Consider the following 19,696-nt stretch of genomic DNA (forward strand, 5'->3'; position numbering starts at 1 on the left):
CGGGGTCACTGAGTCAGGACAATGTTCTGCACCTCCATAGCTGAGGCTGCTGCAAGGTGGTTGGTTCTGGACTAATTAGATTGTACAGGATGCTCATAATGAATAAGTTGCCCTACCTTCATTATTTTCGGTTTGCTTTACATATTTGTCTTTGAGGCAAAGAGTCTGCATATTTTTTTGTTGGAGGGACACCAAAGCTTTCCCAAACCAGCTGACAGTAGTAATCTCTGCAGCGTGTCCTGGGTCTGCCTTGGAGTTTTGTCCAAGTGGGACATGCAAAGAAATCATGGTCACATAGCAAAGCTACCTAAACGTTCACGAAGCGGTATGAAATCATAGTTGTGTTAGCAGTCTGTGGATATGAACGTGGCTTTGAAAGTGATATCAGACCATTTAAAATCAGGATCCGGATTTAGAGTTTCTGGGCCAGGTCATATGACTTTGTCAGTACAACTAGCAGATATACTGTTCAAAGCATTTTCCCATCTAGTATCAGTATTCAACAGAAGTCTGTGAAGCATCACTGCAGTAAGTCACAAAATTGTTTTGTGGAGCTAGTTTATAGTTTAGTTGGTTGTTTAAGAGATTTGTATATGATACCTTTCACCATCTTTATTATTTACACCTTTCACCTGGAAATCTACTTGAATTCCTTGGTAGATTTCCATTATATAAGATAAAAAGTTTGTCTGCTGTGTCTTTAATCAAGAACAGCCAAGCCTCATCGAAGCTACTCTGGTCATCCCTGACTCTAATAAAAGGAAATTGTATATATTGCTTATGCATATTTCAGCCCGACTCTTAGTTAAAAGGATGATTCCTGTCTCAATGTGACTCATGTAAAACAGAGCCAAAAGTTCTGCAGACGCAGAATTGGAAATTCAAATGCATGAGTCTGCAAGACGGTGTTCCCATGAATACCAAAGGCGAGCATTGTACAAACACATAAGTACAAAAGCGCTGCGCCACCCACCAGGTAAATACCTCTGGAGGACAAATTGGAAATTGAATCATAAACTATAAAGAGCCAAGGTTGAGTTCAGCTGCGGAAGACAAAAGAGACGAGATGGAGGTGGAGAGGAGAAAAGAAAGAACGGCTACATTAAATAAAAGTTCAGCCTTTCTCTCCTGCCCCGGCAAAAATTCACGCTGTGCTACCTGATTGAAATTTCCTGGTTTAATAGCTGTGAAATAAAGTAAAAGTCGGGAAGAGGAGGAAAGAGAGAATATGAAACAGAGGGCGAAAGAGAGGAAAGCAGCAGCGGCGGAACAACACGGGAGAGAGAAGGAGACTCGAAAACCAAAGACCAGCGGACACAAGGACGTGATGGAAAGCCAAGTCTACAAAATTCTATCAAAGCTACTCTTTGAGTTTTGATAGTATTTCCTGAACAAACTGCTGATTCATATTGATATTGTATTGTCCTGTGTGCATATGCAAGACGTCCTCGGGTGTCTTTTGCAAAGGGAAACTGGATTTCCTCAAATAAGTAAAACAGGTAACTATCCTAGTTCCAGTCAGTGGCTAAAACAAAGTCAATAGATGGTTTTTGCTTTTACTTAAGAAAGCAAACTGTACCAAGGTGGGTCTAGGCAGGGTTAGCTAGAGAGCTAAAAGGTAACGATTTCCTCTAATGAATGCAATGAGAGGACCCCAGTGAGGAAATCTCTGTGCGGGGAAAGGAAACTTTCTATTTACACCAATTAGTCCGAACACGTAATCAGCACAGCACAAAGAGACACACCAGTGCATCCATCTAACATTAGCTCGCAAGGGTTGATGGAGAAGGGGGAATCAATTCTATCTTCATTTTATTTCAAATTTAGCATCTAGATCTACAGATCTATTTAGATGTAACTGAAGTTTAAATTATGAAGTTATAACAACAGAGGGAGTTTATTATTTTAGGCTCCACAGTACTTGTTTTTGGAGAAATGCATCCACTATCACACACTGTCCTGTTTCATTGAAAACATAACACAAAGTTCTCATAAAGTCATAATGATTTAAATAGATTTGAAAGAAAGTCAAATTTGACCACTTTTTGTCCCCATTCTGATGCTTTGTTTGAACTCCAGCGACTCTTGTCTGTGAAGGTTCTCAGTCATCCAGGTCATCGTAGTCAAAGGAGCTTGCAAAGAAAAGCGTCTGGACTTCTTTAAGTTACTTGAAGACGTTTCACCTTCATCCGAGAAGCTTCTTCAGTTCTAAGGTCAAATGGTGGAGAGTCCCAGATATAAACCTGGTGGGAGTTTCCCCCCACAGAGGGACAAAAGGACCCCCTGATGATCCTCTAATCGCCTGAGCCAAGGTGTGAAACTGGGTGTGGGTCACAATCAGCCAGAGTTTCAGGTGAGTTCTTTGTGAAACCTGGCCCCACCTTATCATGTGATTTCCTGAGGTCAGATGGCCCAGGGTGTGAGTGGGCGTTAAGGCGTCTGGGGAGGGAACTCAAAACTGGATTATAGATGGCAGACAGTTGGTGTCGTAAACCACCGCCTCTGTTCAAAGATGGCCGCTCACAGTGGACATAGATGCTTCTTTCACTCCTCTTTCAAACCATCTGTCCTCTCTGTCCAAAATGTGAACATTGGCATCCTCGAAAGAGTGACCTTTGACCTTTAGATGCAGATGGACAGCTGAGTCTTGTCCTGTGGAGGTGGCTCTTCTGTGTTGTGCCATGCGCTTGTGAAGTGGCTGTTTGGTCTCTCAGCTGTAGAGGTCTGGGCATTCCTCGCTGCTGTACAGCAAACACCACATTGTTAAGTCTGTGTTTTGGCGTTTTGTCTTTTGGGTGAACCAGTTTTTGTCTGAGCGTGTTGCTGGGTCTGAAATAGCGACTCTTCTTAACCAAATTCAAATTTTATTTGTCACATACAGTCATACACAGTACGATATGCAGTGAAATGCTTAGACAACTGCTCGTGACCTAAAGAAAAAAGAAAAGGCTATGAATAAGATAGGAAATAAATATGAAAATTAAAAAGGGTAAATTTAACTAGGAAAGAATAAAATAAAATAAAATAAAATTAAGTTAAAAATGAGATAACTGTACAACACAAATTAGAATGAAGGGTAAATTTAACTGGGAAAGAATAAGATAAAATATATAAATTAAAGTTGAAAATAAAATAACTGTACAACAAAATACACAATTTTATATAGAAATATATACTGGTATGTATGAAGAAATATAAATATATATATACACCATGTCTACATGCCTAAAAACATTTAGTTTTCTCTACATGTGTCCTTTAACAAGCCTCTGAGAGGGTTTCAGTTACCAGGCAGAATATTTTCATATATACATGCACTATAAAGAGCACGGTGCTCGTCCTTAGTAACACAATCACACCCTCACAATCCATTTTTGTTTATGTGCTATTCTGGTTCTTTAGGCAGAGGCCATGAATCATGCTGCCTCTAAGCAGAGTTCATCTCGCTGTCTGGCATCACCTTTCTGCTTTTATAGATATTCATTTGCTACACTTGGTAAAAAAAAAGAGAAAAACACCGAGCTATAAACACACTCCTCCAGTAGAAAAACCATTTTGATTGCTTTGTGATCTTCTTGTTCAATATTTCAGCAAACAGGCAGCCTGACAGACATTAGAAACACATTTCTCCAGAATATCGGTGGAATCTTGTTTGAGCAGGAATAAGTAGAGAAGATGATCCTGTGACAAACTCCAAAAGTCTAGAAGGCCTGTACCCAATCATCAGATACACTCCTGCTTAAAACAATACGTGCATTACCAAGGACACAGAGATTGGTGAAGGAGAGCATATGCTAATTCAGTTATTCAGTTATGAAATTTGTCAACTGTACCCGCTGATATAGAGCGAGGGAGAAGAAGAAAAGCTAGCCAGAGGCTACGTAAAGCCCATAATGTCGAGCAAATGGGCAGATCATAAATAACACGTGTCTCTCTTGCTGTAAGGCAGCAGGACAGTCAGTGTTCAGTGGAAACCAGAGTGACAAAAGACGATGTAACTGGAATTTAATAATTGTGTGAGATCATAAATACTGCTTTAACAAACAGTATTCATTGCTATGCAGCTTCCTGCTCATAAAATAATGATTTCATGATTACCGCACTGAGTGATGTTAATGTCAGCCGCTATTTGTGAGACACTGATATTTAAAATGGGTAATTAAAAGTGATTTTCTCCTTGTCTGCCACTCGCCACCACCAATGACTCCACGTCTGCCATCAGTCAGATGTTGCAATGTAATTATACGGGAACACACACATGCACAACCTCAGTTTCAATGTGCAATCTTTTGTTTCATTTCCCAACAAAAATGATATTCGTTCAACAGGTGAAGCAGGTGTGGGTGATGGAGTAAGAGGGTGATCCCTCCATGGTGCCTCGTACACATACGTGTTCCACCCCCTCTGTTATTTTAGCTTATAACTGTAGACTTGGCTTTGTTGTTGCTCTCATGCTGTAGAGTTGTGTCACAGTCAGCGAAGGAAGATTCTGGTTTGAATTCTTTCTCGTGTGTTTATTGTTCAATGATCATTTTTAATTGCCCTGGGTCAGCACGTCTCAATTTCAATAAAATTGTATTTACAGAGGGAAAGGGACGGAAAGCGTCTGCTACATTTGCATTTATTTATTGGATTTCAAAGAGATTTAGAATGTGCTGAGTTTATTATTATTCTCATCAGAGATGAAACAATGTGCAAAGCACCGTGCTCACGTTTATCCAGCGCTGTCTGGTCCTACTGACTGCTCAAAGCACTTTAACCACGCAGTCATGCAGCGCTTTTTATTCTGCACATTTCCAAGCACTTTATCTGCCTTGCATCCGTGGCCAATTTACAATCACCTATTAACCTAACATGCAGTTCTTTGGACTGTGGGAAGAAACCAGAGTACCCAGAGGAAACCCACGCAGGGAGAGGGAGAACATGCACACTCCACACAGAGGTGCTGAACCAGGAACCTTCTGGCTGGGAGGTAACATTGCTAACCACTGCACAACTGTGCAGCTGCACTAAAATGCACAGTCTGGGCCACGTGCTTAATTTAAAACATTTAGGAAGAAGAAGATTTTAACCCTTTAAGACCGACCATAGAACCAAGTCCGCCAGAGCTTATATTATATGTTTACATGCTGTGGAGCCATTTTTGGGAGCATTTCAAGTTGCTATACATCAATACAACCATTACAGCCTAAATTTTAATAATATGTCTGCATTAAGTGCATAGTAATTACATAAATTGCAAAAAAGTGCAATAAACTACAAAAAAATTGAAAATCGTTTTTGTTTTTTTAACATATATTTCTAGTTAGAGAAATTTAAGAGGCTTATCCCTCAAAACTGTAAATACAAAAAAGTTGCACAAAATAGTTTCCCACCACAGGAAATTTATTTTGAGTGTCTTCATAGTTTTATTTTTGAAATACACCAATTTTTATACACTGCAGGAAAAATGAAAATAAATATTATAATGCAAATTTTCAAAAAAGCAGCATATGCATCAAAATAAACTATTTCCAGCAGTGCAATATGAGTCCTAAGCATCCCAGAAACCACACAGAAAGTCATAAAGTCAAACATAACTTTTAAAAACACTAGTATAGGCTCATGAGGCCCTGATGGTAAAAAACGACATTTCCGCGAAAATGACGTCACTTCCGGTTTCGGGCAGGTCATGGCGGACATGCGATAGTTCGTGCTGATGGACTAGGAAGTGTTACAAACAGCTGATCGGATCGGCAAAGCGTGTTTCTGGAATATTATGTTTTTGTTGCTGCAAGCGCTTTTTATGCAGTTTTTGCAAAACTATATGTGGAAGGAAACTGTGACCGAGGACAAGCTGATGGCATAAGATGTAAGTACAACTCCTCCGGTTTCATATGCAAAAAAAATTATTGCGCTAGCTTACGTGGTTGCAGAGCTACCGGGATTTAAAAATAGTTATGCAAAACAGAGCGTGCTGCTCTGACCGGCTTTAAAGGGTTAAAAGAAGGAAATATTCTTTCCCAGTGTGAGCAGAGCATGCCACATTAAAAGTATAATAAGTGACAGTATAATGTTCTTCTGATCATCTGTCTCGCTGTCAGTAATTACTGATTTCATTCATTTGGACTCGTTCGCTCTCGTGCATGAATTCTTTAACTCGTGACCTGTGATTTAAAAGTGGAAGGAAGTGCTGGGATGTTTGTCAGCATGAAAAATTTCACGTTTGTAATTTTCAGCTTGAATTTTTCACAAGCCATATGGAAGCATGTTGTAGACCAAGCATGGAGTGCAGCTTTGCTGTGGAGCAGCCACTAAGGAGGGCAGACAGCCTGTCTCTGCACATCACATTAGAGAGCCTCCTTGACCATGTATGCATATAGATGTGTGTGTCCTTCCATGTGGATTTACTGCGGGTCTGTCGGCGTGCCTGACTGAATGCACATGTCCCTCTGAGCATGTGTGAGAGTAGTTTAGCACATGTGACTTCGCCTTCTATGTCTTTCTCCTTACATCTGTATCCCCCTGTCTTGGCAGTCACAAGGCCTTTCAGAGTAACTTAAGTTCTTAGTAGTCTCTAATGAGTGACGATGTATAGAGATTGCAGCCTATAGACTGAGAATCAATGACTCGACAGTGTGTGGTGAAGTGATCAGCATAATCGCTGTTCCGCTTTACTTCAAAGTCCAAGCCAAGCTGTTTCTTCAAGACTATCGGCAGAACCACTGAGTCATTTAACCAAGGCCTAGACTGCAAATAAGATCTCTTCATTGTAGGAGATCTATAGTCTACTAAGTGTAAGCGCTCTGTGGTCTAGGTGTTGCACATGTCAGTGTAATAAAATGTGAGAATAAGGCAGAATAAACAGGATTGGTGGTTTAACAGATGGAGAGGCACTAATGGCAAAGAAGAGGCATCATTTTCTATTTTTCTACTCTGGCTTGAGAGACACAAAAAAGAACAGAAACTACAAAGACACACACACACACACACTCTCCTGCAGACATACACTTATATCCTGAGACTTCTTCAAGCACTTCTCAGACCCATCAGCTTTTCTCCTGAGGTTGCTGTTCCTGTCTTGTCTCTACATGCCTTGTGAAATGAATTCAAGAATGCGCATGCACACATATTCACACAAACGTGTTAATGCTGGCTGAAGTAAAACCTAGCCGGGAGACATTTGATGTATTGCCATCATGGCTGGCTGGTGGTAGGTAAGGTGGAATCCACTCACTGTTAACTTGAATCGGATTCACTTCTTGCAACAAGAGAACTGCTGATCAAGGCACAAACTGAGCTCCGTGCTTTGTCTCTCAGGTAAACGGGCCGCTGTTTTGAACATATAACCGCTTTAAAATTGGTCAATCATTACATAAATTCAGACAATTTTCAGAAAGAAAAATAAAAAATATAAACTAAAAAACTGTACAAAGAAATAAATAGGGATGGGTATTGTTTAGGTTTTATCCGATATCGGTGCCAAACCGGTACTTTTGAAACGGTGCCGGTGCTTAAACGGTGCTTAAACCGGTGCTTAAAGAATAGAGAACACAAACTTTGTCCAAAAACCTCATGTTTAACTGTTTCCCTCTTTTTCTTTGGTCATTTTAGCCTTTTTGTCCAGGGTGAAGGGAGTATCTGCCATCAAACAAGAAGACAGCTGCATGTAGCTATGATGGTGTTTGCTAGTTCACCTTACATGCATTAATGTAATAACGTGGTTAGCCTACTCAACGTAAATTACACACGAACAACATGAAGCTACTCACGCAGAGAAGAACGGCTGCTGCTGCATCATCATCCTCATCATTTCTGCTACACTGGCAGGGCTAGGGGCCAGGACTCTCCTCTTCGGGGTTTTGGGGGATGTTGCTAACTCCGGGTCCGATAACAGGCACCACACCCACAGTAGATGCGCTCGGTGTGAGGTCTCGCAGCAAGCTATCAAATACGGCGCATTTCTCGGCTTTTAAAAAAAACGCTATGCGTCGCCAGGTGTTTCATCGGTACATACCTGGGCCCGCCTACTATCCTCGAAAACGTAAAATGATTGGCTAGAATCTAAAGTGTATCACAGCTCAGAAAAAAAAGCACCGAAATGTGCGCTGCTTTTCGGTCTGGTTACTACCGTTTATGTCAGAACCGGTGCCATCATGGCACCGGATACCGGTACCCATCCCTAGAAATAAATCACTGTTTTTTTACTCCTTTCACTGTACCTGCATGATGGATATGAATAAAGAACTCGACAACCAGGTTTCACTCACGGTGCACTTTAGAAACACACCTGCCCAACAGGTTAACGGACCATTTGTCCAGTATGTTCATCATTTTCCTGAAGCCTTCATCACTCGTGTTTACTCAACACATATCTTTAAATGTAATGTAATTTCAATGTGCCTATGCATTTGACGGATACACTCATTTGCTGTACAGTTTTATGGATGATTCCCGTTAGCCTCCAATGTATCATTTCTCCTAGTTTTCATGCATTAATTAACTGCAGCTGTTGGTGTTTTTTCAGGCACTTAAATAAAATATTTGTGTTGCTATTCTGCACAGATGAAACTCTACAACTCTACAGCACTCTTGGCAAATTATTTTGTCTTGGTTCAATTCAATTCAGTTTTATTTATATACTGCAAAATCACAACAAAAGTCACCTCAAGGCCCCCTGTATTAAAAAGTAAAGACCCACAGTAATAAAGAGAAAAACCCCCATGCAACCAAGCAATTGGTGACACAGGGAAGGAAAAACTCCCTTCTAAAGAAGCCTGTTCAGGGAGGGGCAGCCATCTGGTGACTGACAGACCCAGTATGACTGTGCAGTGTGTTCGAACTCTGAATCAGAACTACCGTATTTACAGAAAGAAAATATTCAAGTCAAAGCTTCAAAATGGCCCAAATCAATTGGTGATGTCATAGTCGCTACATCACCCAATTATAAATAGTCTGTGTTGTCAACACTTTACATCAGGGGTCCCCAATCCCAGTCCACGAGGGCCGGTGTCCCTGCAGGTTTTAGATGTGTCCTTGATCCATCACAGCTGATTTAAATGGATAAATTACCTCCTCAACATGTCTTGAAGTTCTCCAGAGACCTGGTAATGAACTAATCATGTGATTCAGGGTGAGATCTAAAACCTGCAGGGACACCGGCCCTCGTGGACTGGGATTGGGGACCCCTGCTTTACATAGTCAGCATGAATCTACTTTAGCTTTTGATTATCCCAAATTCTCACTGTAGAGATTGTCCAAAAAAATGTAAATCATTGCTTCAGGAATTAAACCGGCAGCCACAAATTGATTTGAACGTTTAAAGAGAGGACAGGGAGCTGTAATGGCAGTGACCACAGCCGCTCACGGGGCTCTTATAATGAAAGCAAAACCGAATAGCTTCAGTGACTCCCAACATTGTAATCAAATTTACTTTACATGCCTGTGTGTGAGTGTGTGTGTGTGTGTGTACCTCTGTGAAAGAGACAGCGGGTGTGTTTTGAATTAGTGAGAGCGACAACCTTGAGGTGACCTTAAGGATTGTATTCAGTAATTATCTGATTACTCGTCTGTTGTTCCTCACTCAGACACCTGCAACTGGATAATGCTGTAACTCACTGATCACAACCTACTTTACAATCAATTACCCATTAACAGCAGAACGGTCACGATGCACACGGGCAGACAAACACCGCCCTGCTGCCACCGTTTCAGAGCAAAACGTGACAAAAGAAAAACACAAAAGTGCAAATTCTAAACTTTTCCTCATCTTGTGACTTTTCTATTTATCTGCCTCACTCGCTGTTTTCCTCGTAGCTTTGTGCAGACCTCAGCACTTCACTGAAAGCCTGGTGAAGCACCACAGTGAGAAGGTGTCTCCGTCCCCTCTCAATGTCTTTTCGCGATCCTTCCATTTATGAAAATGTTTGCCCTTGCCTTGTCAAAAATGTCTCTTTGAGAGGAGATGATGCCTGGCAGCCAGAGAACAGGAGAGTCAATCTTACACACAAACAGCCACAAAACACACACGCAAAGCCATGGATATAGGTACTCACATTTCAACAAGGACACACATTTACTACACACACACACACACTCACAAAAAAACCTTCTTGTCTCCAAGAAGCGATAACATTATGAGAAATTTTCAGTTTCCACAGGGAAGGCCAAAGGAGGGGCGCACGTCCACCTAAGATGCCAGATTAAAGAAAAGATTCAGACTCATCAATCATTCTCCCTTTCAGTCGTCCCTTAATGGAACATCTGCACGAGGCAGATGTTAAGACATAAATACACTGGCTGCAATATAAATATCCTTCACGTCGCTCACGCACCAAAAATGACAACGACAGCCAGTTCAGACGAAGGGCAGCTGGTGCACAACACTTATCACAACATGAAAGCCAAAGGCACAGCGTAACATTTTCAAGCCATCACAGCATATTATATGAAGTCAAAGCGAACACGTGACACTAAAATCACTTCCTGCTTTTATCCTTAGGTGATTTTGTCATTTTCAATTATTGGGTTTGGTTAGGTAAGTGTTTACTTGTTTTTTCATTTTATTAGTTACATCCAAATCTGCCCCACAAATCTTGAAGTGGATTTTGCTGGGTAATACTTCCTGGAATATTTAAAAGTAGATCCTTTAGCTCAGGAGACAGACAGCCTTTCCGCTTTTAGGATTAGGCTTAAAACTTTCCTTTTTTAGAAATCATATAGATAAGTCTAGATCCGGTGGCCCAGAGTCCTTCCTTAGTTACACTGAACACTTAGGCTACGTTCACTAGGGGTGGGGAAAAAATGGATACTGTGTAGCATGGTGATATTTTGTTTGCTAATAATGTATCGATACAGGGACAGCAGAAATCGATACTTTGTTACAAAAAGGTTTTTGTGCTCTGACTTCAGAGCATGTTGATCCTTTTTCTGAGCAAGAATCCTGACATTCCTTCACTGTCCAAATGTGTTTAATAAACATGACAGTTTACTTATTTTAATTTAAGACATGTTTTATTTTAATTAAGTTTAAAACTTTTTTATTTAATGTAAAATTATATTTTGTTTTAATTTACTTTCAAATTCTTCAGTTGCTGAAGGGGCTGCATAGTTTTCATAAACTGCATAGTTCAGAATAGCTATAATTGTACCAGATGGTTGATTCAGTTAAGTTGGACTAGACTGTAATACAAACCGTTCAGTTTGTCAACAATCAAACTGAAATGAGAGAAAGACTGAGTGTGAGACTTTGATATTAGAGAAAATGAATATTGATAAAGTTTACCTTTATGTACAGAATCTGAATATCGCAAAATATTTTTAAAAATTGCAATAATATCGTATCGTGCGTTAAGTATTGTGATAATATCGTATCGTGCGTTAAGCATCCCATGGTGATTCCCACCTCTAACGTTCACTCTGCAGGTCTTAATGCTCAACAATTTTTTTGTCTGCTCGTTCACACTACAAATAAAATGCGACAGCAAACGCGCTCTAGTGTGAACGCTCAAAGCGGCCGCATGCACAAAAGAAGACGTCACACACAACGCGCTCTGTTTAGACCCAGACCAACATTATTGTTTGACTGATGGTCCTTAATATAAAGACTTTGGACTTCACGTTTCCCAATTTTTGCTTTAAGTTATTTCGTTATTTACATAATAATGTAAATAACCTAATAATGATCCTTATTGCTGTTTTAGAGGAGCGCTGCTTCAAAGGATAGTTGCAGATTTCTGTCAGAATCTGCAGATTATACAGTACAAATAAAATGTTCACATTGTCTTCCCAACATCTACACTGGATGGCCAGGAAGCGTTCACGATGTCTTCTCCGGCGCTGATAATTGGCGTCTGTCTTGTGTCGGTGACGTAAAAGACGGATTTAATGCAACATGACCATCAAACAGCAGCTTTCTAAAACATCAGATATGTATCGGATTCAGGACCACATACAAAAGTGACCCAGATCGGATTTGAAAATATCGGATTTGTGCCGTTCACACTGTCACACCATGATCGGATTTGATGCGGTGCTGCAGTGTGAACGTAGCCTTAGGCAGGGGCTCCTGGGGGGTTCCCATCATGCACTGAACATCTTTTTCACTCATTATCCATTTAATAATTAGTTACTATTTACTTTGGCTTCCACAGGGTGTCTTTTGTCCTGTCTACCTCCCCTGATCCAGTCATCCAACCACAGCAGATTCCAGAGGTTTCTTCCTGCTAAAAGGGAGTTTTTATTCCCCACTGTCACCAAGTGCTTACACATTTGTAGGGTCATATCGTCGGGTCTTTACCTTATGATATAAAATGCCTTGAGGTGGCTGTTGTTGTAAGTTAGTGCTACTTAAATAAAATAGACTTGTACTGAACTGACTTGGACTGAGAGGCACCAGCCTTTCAAACTTACTTAAGCTGGTTTGCAATTAATGTTGCTTGAGAATTAAAAGTGATTAAGACCATCTTACATTATAATGACCTTCACTGCAGGCCTACAGCCAATAAAGCCTGTAAGTCCACCCCTCTGACAATAAAAATCTTAACTGTAAAAGCTTCACAACGACACACATTCTTGCCTGTATGTGTATGTAACTGAACAGCATGAGCTCAGGAACATAAAAAGCTCGTATTCAAGCACAGGTAGCTGCTATAACGCGTTCCGCCTTAAATCTTTGTTGCCTAGAGGTATGGGATTGTCAGTGTCACACGCATGTGATCTTTGTGAACCAGGGAGGCGAGTACCCAGCCTTCACATGAGAAATGAACTGAAAAGCAGTACGAGGCCTTTGGGCTCAATCACGGTGGTGACTCAGCCACTTGAATCACACGGGAAGGATATCACACAACCAGGGATTTCTAATCCACAAAAGCTCACTTCTCACTGTCTGTGCTGTAACCCCCCAGGCATTTTTGAGAGTCACCCACCCTGATGGGACTGCGAACACGCGAACGCCTCTGAACTGGGAAGACCTTTCTTGTTGGATTACTTGAACCCCTCTTTCTTTTATTAAAGAAGTTTTGTGTGTTCTTCCTGGCAATCTGCCTCGGTGGTCTCGTATTTCATTGTGAATCCGACCTCAGTGTTCCCTCGGGTAGCGCGCGGTGTATTCACTATAACTTTACAATATGTGAAAAGAAATTGGCTGCAGAGGTAATCTACAATAGAGCCAATATTGTGGATGTTGTAAACAGACAATGACCCACCGACAGGTGAATATACAGTACACAAGTGGACATATAGATATACAACTACCTACCTGTGTGGCTTCTGTGTGCATGTGTGAGGGAGGCCAGACAAAGAGATAGCAGCAGACTCCACACACCTACTCCACAAATGCAAGGACCCCGTTCCCGCATTCTGTCAAAGGGAAAGAAAAGCACACAAATGATGTTAGTGGACACAAGAGAAGAGAAGAATTTAGAAAATGCATTTGCTTTACTTGTATATATTGTATATATGCAAAAAATGTTCAATTGATTCTCACTGCAGAGCAGTTATTAGTGAATCTCTATCCGCCTCGACCTAATTGGGCACCACCTTTCTCATTTATGCAAGTCTGAACCTAATCAAGCACCACACACTGGCTCTATATTAGAGGTGGGAATCACCATACATCCCACGATACGATATTATCACAATACTTAACACACGATACGATATTATTGCAATTTTTAAAAATATTTTGCGATATTCAGATTCTGTACATAAAGGTAAACTTTATCAATATTCATTTTCTCTAATATCAAAGTCTCACACTCAGTCTTTCTCTCATTTCAGTTTGATTGTTGACAAACTGAACGGTTTGTATTACAGTCTAGTCCAACTTAACTGAATCAACCATCTGGTACAATTATAGCTATTCTGAACTATGCAGTTTATGAAAACTATGCAGCCCCTTCAGCAACTGAAGAATTTGAAAGGAAATTAAAACAAAATAGAATTTTACATTAAATAAAAAAGTTTTAAACTTAATTAAAATAAAACATGTCTTAAATTAAAATAAGTAAACTGTCATGTTTATTAAACACATTTGGACAGTGAAGGAATGTCAGGATTCTTGCTCAGAAAAAGGATCAACATGCTCTGAAGTCAGAGCACAAAAACCTTTTTGTAACAAAATATCGATGTTCATGTATGAAGTGAAAAAAGTATCAGCTGAAGCGCAGAGGTTAGTTCAGTGTTTCCCATGAATTCACCAGCAAAATAACATGTTGGGCGTTTGGTAGAAACACTTTAAGAAGTCAGGTGGTGTAAAGAGCAACATTCACACAGTCATACTCTAAAGGATCTATTCAGGGCAACTTGGGGTTAAGTTTCTTGCCTAAGGATACTTGATTGGCATGCAGGCTGGAAGAGCAGAGGACCAATCCATACACATTCATTCTACCACCTGAACCACATAACTGACTGCAAGTACACAAAAAGCGCCGAACGCCGTCCACATTTAGAGGATGCTGGGCTTGGTGGATGTCTTAAACACGGGACTATCACTCAGAAGACTGCTGGTTAAACCATGTTCAACACAAACCTTTTTACATTTACATTTATTTTTTCCTATTTGGCAGATCATCAGGGTAAAGTCTGGTTGGGACTCGAGTCCATGGTTTTAGATTAAAGTTGTTACCGTTTAAACACTGTGGTGAAAGGCTTTCCTTTTTGGCAGAAAGTCCTGAGGTTAATCTTTTGCTGCATGGGGCTGCACCTTCAACCTAACGCCATAAAACAGCGATATTCAATCTCAGAAAACTGTCTTAAAATCACTGAAAGCTCTCTTCAAGTTCTCTCTAATGAAGCTTGTGCATAAGTTCAGTAAGGACGATCTGTAATCACTCATCTGGCTGCTTTTCTGGGTGTCAGGTTGCTTTTCCATTCTTTAAATCACTACCACATCCCCACGCTGTCAGTCTCAATGCTGTCATCATTACTCTAGTCCAATCATCTTCTTTCCTGCCTTCTTTGAGCCAATCAACCTCTGCTTTATGTAATTTACATCTATGATCTCCATCATTTTCCCTTTCAAACTCTCATTCGTGCAACCCACCTCCTGCCCATCTCCAACTCACAGACACCTCAGAGATGTATCCAAGCCTCAGTCTTCGTCTTCACCACCACCAGCATCTAAACTCCACTGGGACTCCATTCTGCCATGATGGGTCATCAGAGTCTAACCACCAAATACAATAATTTCTCAATAAACAATGTTCAGTTCTTCCATTTCTCTTTATTGAACTAAAGTAGAGCCTGTTGCAGAAACGTAGTTCAAATTGATTCTTAGGTTTGAATCACACGTGTATAAAGCTGTTCAGTCTTGCTTCCTAGAAATTAGAATTATGTCTAGTGGAAAACAAATAAAACTTTCACACCGAGACCTGGAGAAAGCCATCCACATAGTTATTTTCTCTACTGCAACTCTCTCCTGTCTGGCATGAATGAAAAGTTACTCTCTTGCCTGCAGCTGGTTCAGAATTCAGCAGCACAGCTTCTTACTGGTATTAGCAGACAGCAATCACAGCACTCGATTCCTGGCTTTTTTCCATTGGCTCCCTGCACGATTTAGAATTGATTTTAAGATTTTAATCATCACTTTTTAATGATGTTGCAATCTGGCCCCAAGCTACTTGGATGAAATGTTGACCCTGTATGAGCCAGCTTCGAGCCTTAGATCCTCACATGGGGCCTTTTTGGCTAAATCATAGTCAAGAATAAAATCTAAAAGTGATTGTGCTTCTGTTTTTAGGGCCTCTCAACTTTGGAATGACCTGCCTGAGGAAATCAAATGTGCAGAATTAGTAAACCTCTAAATCACTTTTTGAGACACGTTTTAAAGACTTGGTTTTATGTGATTTCATTACATGTGAGGCGAGACAGAGGACTCTTACAACTAGCTTTCTGTATAAATATGCTGTATGAATATAGTGCTTCTTAATGGGTATACAAATAAAATGTATTATTACTACGAGACTGGAAGTGGACATATGTTAGAGTTAAACTATAGAACTGTGCGACAGTCTTTAGCCCTCATTCCTTTATTTTTTGTCTTCAAATTGCCACTTTCTTGTCATTTTAAAGGACACTTGAGCAATAATTCTCCAGGCTTTCTGAAAGTCTTTCATTCTTTCTTTTTGGCTGCATTTTCACTCATTTCCAGTCCATGTGTCTGACCATTTTCACAGAAATCTTAATTTCTTAATAACTTTAATAATCCAAAGGGAAATCATGTGGTTTCCCACATAATAGGGTACCATATCACCCTATTAGAGCACTTCGCTCTCGCTCTGCAGGCCTACTTGTTGTTCCTAGAGTATTTAAAAGTAGAATGGGAGGGAGAGCCTTCAGTTTTCAGGCCCCTCTTCTGTGGAACCAGCTTCCAGTTTGGATTCAGGAGACAGACACTATCTCTACTTTCAAGATTAGGCTTCAAACTTTCCTTTTGCTAAAGCATATAGTTAGGGCTGGACCAGGTGACCCTGAATCCTCCCTTAGTTATGCTGCAATAGATGTAGGCTGCCGGGGGATTCCCATGATGCATTGAGTTTTTCCTTTCCAGTCACCTTTCTCACTCACTATGTGTTAACAGACCTCTCTGTATTGAATCATATCTGTTATTAATCTCTGTCTCTCTTCCACAGCATGTCTTTATCCTGTCTTCCTTCTCTCACCCCAACCGGTCGCAGCAGATGGCCCCGCCCCTCCCTGAGCCTGGTTCTGCCGGAGGTTTCTTCCTGTTAAAAGGGAGTTTTTCCTTCCCACTGTCGCCAAAGTGCTGCTCATAGGGGGTCATATGATTGTTGGGTTTTTCTCTGTATCTATGAAGCGCCTTGAGGCGACATTTGTTGTGATTTGGCGCTATATAAATAAAATTGAATTGAATTGAATTGAATTGAATTGAATTGGTTACAGTTGCTCCAATAAGAACAGTGACAGAATGAACTCAATTAAATGATAATACAATATATTACAAAGTTACAAAACATAAGAAATAGCTCTAGTATATATACGAATAGCTCAATTATAAATATCTAAAATATTACAGAGATTAAATATTTATGATTGATAATTGTTTTTATTTTTTTGTTTTTGTTGTTAAGCCACTTAATAAATGATAATGGTAAATAGACTATACTACTCATATATCACCTGTCTACTTAAGTTGAGGACTCAAAACACTTTCATTCACCCAGTTCACACACCAGGGCAACTTGGGGTTCAGTATGTTCTCTAAGGATACTTTGATATGCGGATTGAAGGAACTGGGGATCAATCCATCCAAGTCCAAGTTCCAACTGGTGGATGATCTGAACCACAAACGACTTACTGCAAACATAAAAAAGGACCGAACACAATGGAAGAACCTACACATAATAAACTACTTAGCAAAGCACCAAACCTTAATTTTTCTGTCGTTTTGTACCAACAAAGTGATTCCCAAACAACCATTAGCCAAAAACTTGGTACATGTCAGAACTGTGTGCAGTGTGTCCTTAAAAAATCTTTGGAAACTAGACAAGTGAAGGACAAAAGAAAAAGTGGCCTTTCTACAACAGATATCTGTATTAGTATCTGAAAGTCATGTCCTCAGGGTACAGATCTGACACAGGACCCAAGAGCTGCTTAGCTGATCCATCTACTTATTTTAAAATGGTCTTAATGGAAGGAAGGCTGACAAAAAGAAGAAAATATAGAAGCAAAATATAAAGAAGGGCTGGCTCAAGGGTAGGTCAAGCTACACCCACTTTTAATACAGTGAACAGCCTCTCAAAATATTTCATCTTCTGCCTTCAGAACTGTTAGCACTTTGTCCATCAGTCTACAGTTTTAATCTAGACTTGAATATTGTACGTCTAACTACTGCATGGATTACAGTGACATTTTGAAGATATGTCACTGTTACCACCACCAGGAACAGGTATTACCACTGAAAAAATCTCAACATCTAATTCATGGTGTCATGGCCCTGGGTCATGTGACCCAGTGTTCTGAGTTTCTTGGTGTTTTGTTATTCTTTTTAGTCTAGTTTCATTTCGGTTTATCTGGTTACATTCTGCCATGTTTCATGTCTAAGTTTTCTTTGTTTGTCAAGTTCACGTCATGTCTGGATCTCCTTATGTTTCCTGTTTTATTTTGAAAGAGTTTTGTGTTATGTCTAGTTTCACGCGTCCTGTCATTATGTTAATTGTTGTCAGCTGTTTTCCCCATGTGATTCTACTTCCTTTGCTCATTCCTTATGTGTATTTAGTCTGTGTGTTTCCACTCAGTCAGTGTCAGATCGTCTGTTAACCTCACCACAGTTTTCATAGGTTTACTCCATTGTTTCTCTGTGTTTTCTAGTTTACTCAGTGTTCACAGTTTGTCATAGTTTGTCACTGAGTGTCACAGCCTTGTTGTTAACGCAGTGTTCATAGCCTCCTTAGTTTCCCTAGTTCCTTGTTTTTCTTCTGCAATCAGCCAATAAAGGCTCGCTTTATTTTGGAAACTACGTTTTGTCTCCACCGTGTCTGCATCTGGGTCTACCTCTTTCCTCACACCAGTGCGCCCCGCCATGACACATGGATTCTAAAATAATATGTACAAAGACAGATGACGAATCCTAACAGTGTTTGTGATTTTAAAACGTTTTATGCCTGTGGCACAATTATGTCCATACTTGAGTCATGTTGAGCATCAAATGTCATCTGTGTTACACCTTCTTAACGAAGTAACTGTGAGCATCCTGTAGAGTTTAGCTAGCACAACGTCACTGTCATGCATGATTGTTGAGAAAACAGTCATGTATAACCCTTAGATCAGACTCTACGACTAATGTCAAACATACACAACTTCAATCATACCCTGCAGTGACCTTCTGTCTCCCTAATAAATACAAAAAAGGCTGTTTCACTGTTCACTGCAATAAAAGCGCTGGGGATGTGCCAAGAACGGTTCTGGTATTTTTGTGCCCAGACTTGCCTGGCACCATGTGGAAACAAGATGGAAAGAAAACATCATCATCCACTTCAGGTTTGGCAGTGTTGGCTATTTGCTTTTACCACTTTCATCCCACTCAAAGACAGCACTCCCTGTCATGGCGCACTAACTGTCGGCTTTTCAGAGGAACCGCATTGCTCTTTGGGGCATACGTTTCAAAATGTGAATACAGCATCTCAAATATGCTACTGAGTGAAAAATTGTGTTCCGTCGGCAACATCCACCCATATGCTGCTGAATCTGTGGCTGCTGTTGCAAGTCACGAGGCCACAAATTTGAGAAAGAAAAGACTGCAGGATGAAGACATAATGCACGCTAAGACACGGAGCCGACTCAGGACAGGTGCACGTTTGTTTTGGGTGAAGAAATAAAGACCTATCAGAGAACAGATACTGCCAGGACCAACGTCCAAGCCAACAACAAAAACAAGCAAAACAACAAAGCAAAAAAAAAGCTTTTATACCCTCAGGTCTGACAAGAATCTGCAAGCAAAACAACTCACCAATAAATCTAATAAAAACAACTTTTCTGATTAATCAACAATACTGATCAAATAACAGATTTTATTTATCTGTGTGTATTCAATGTGGACAAGGCCAACAATGGTGAGTAAACACTTAAAGTAGTGGGTATCTCCTCTGTTTGTCTCTGTCCAAATGCTGGCAGGTGTTTCCACTGAAGTAAAGGATGCATATAATTAAAGCACTTTACATTCTGGGCACTAAGTATACACAAAAAGTTCTTCAACAGA

At 40.3% G+C, this 19,696-nt stretch overlaps 2 protein-coding genes across 2 annotated transcripts in view; both read right to left on the reverse strand.

Annotated features, from left to right (window-relative positions):
• Nucleotides 1-19,696, reverse strand: part of csad (cysteine sulfinic acid decarboxylase) — a 294,077-nt gene that overhangs the window by 268,000 nt on the left and 6,381 nt on the right. The window lies entirely within an intron of this gene.
• The window catches only part of LOC146495445 (chemokine-like protein TAFA-2), a 104,934-nt gene that overhangs the window by 39,241 nt on the left and 45,997 nt on the right, over nt 1-19,696 (reverse strand). Inside the window, exon 2 of the mRNA XM_085146975.1 lies at nt 13,238-13,338. Coding sequence (XP_085003101.1) covers nt 13,238-13,337 — 100 coding nt within the window. The 5' untranslated portion in view covers nt 13,338. The remainder of the gene's footprint in view (nt 1-13,237; nt 13,339-19,696) is intronic.

The sequence above is a fragment of the Neolamprologus multifasciatus genome, chromosome 20, assembly GCF_963576455.1.
Source record: "Neolamprologus multifasciatus chromosome 20, fNeoMul1.2, whole genome shotgun sequence".
Classification (NCBI taxonomy): Eukaryota; Metazoa; Chordata; class Actinopteri; order Cichliformes; family Cichlidae; genus Neolamprologus; species Neolamprologus multifasciatus.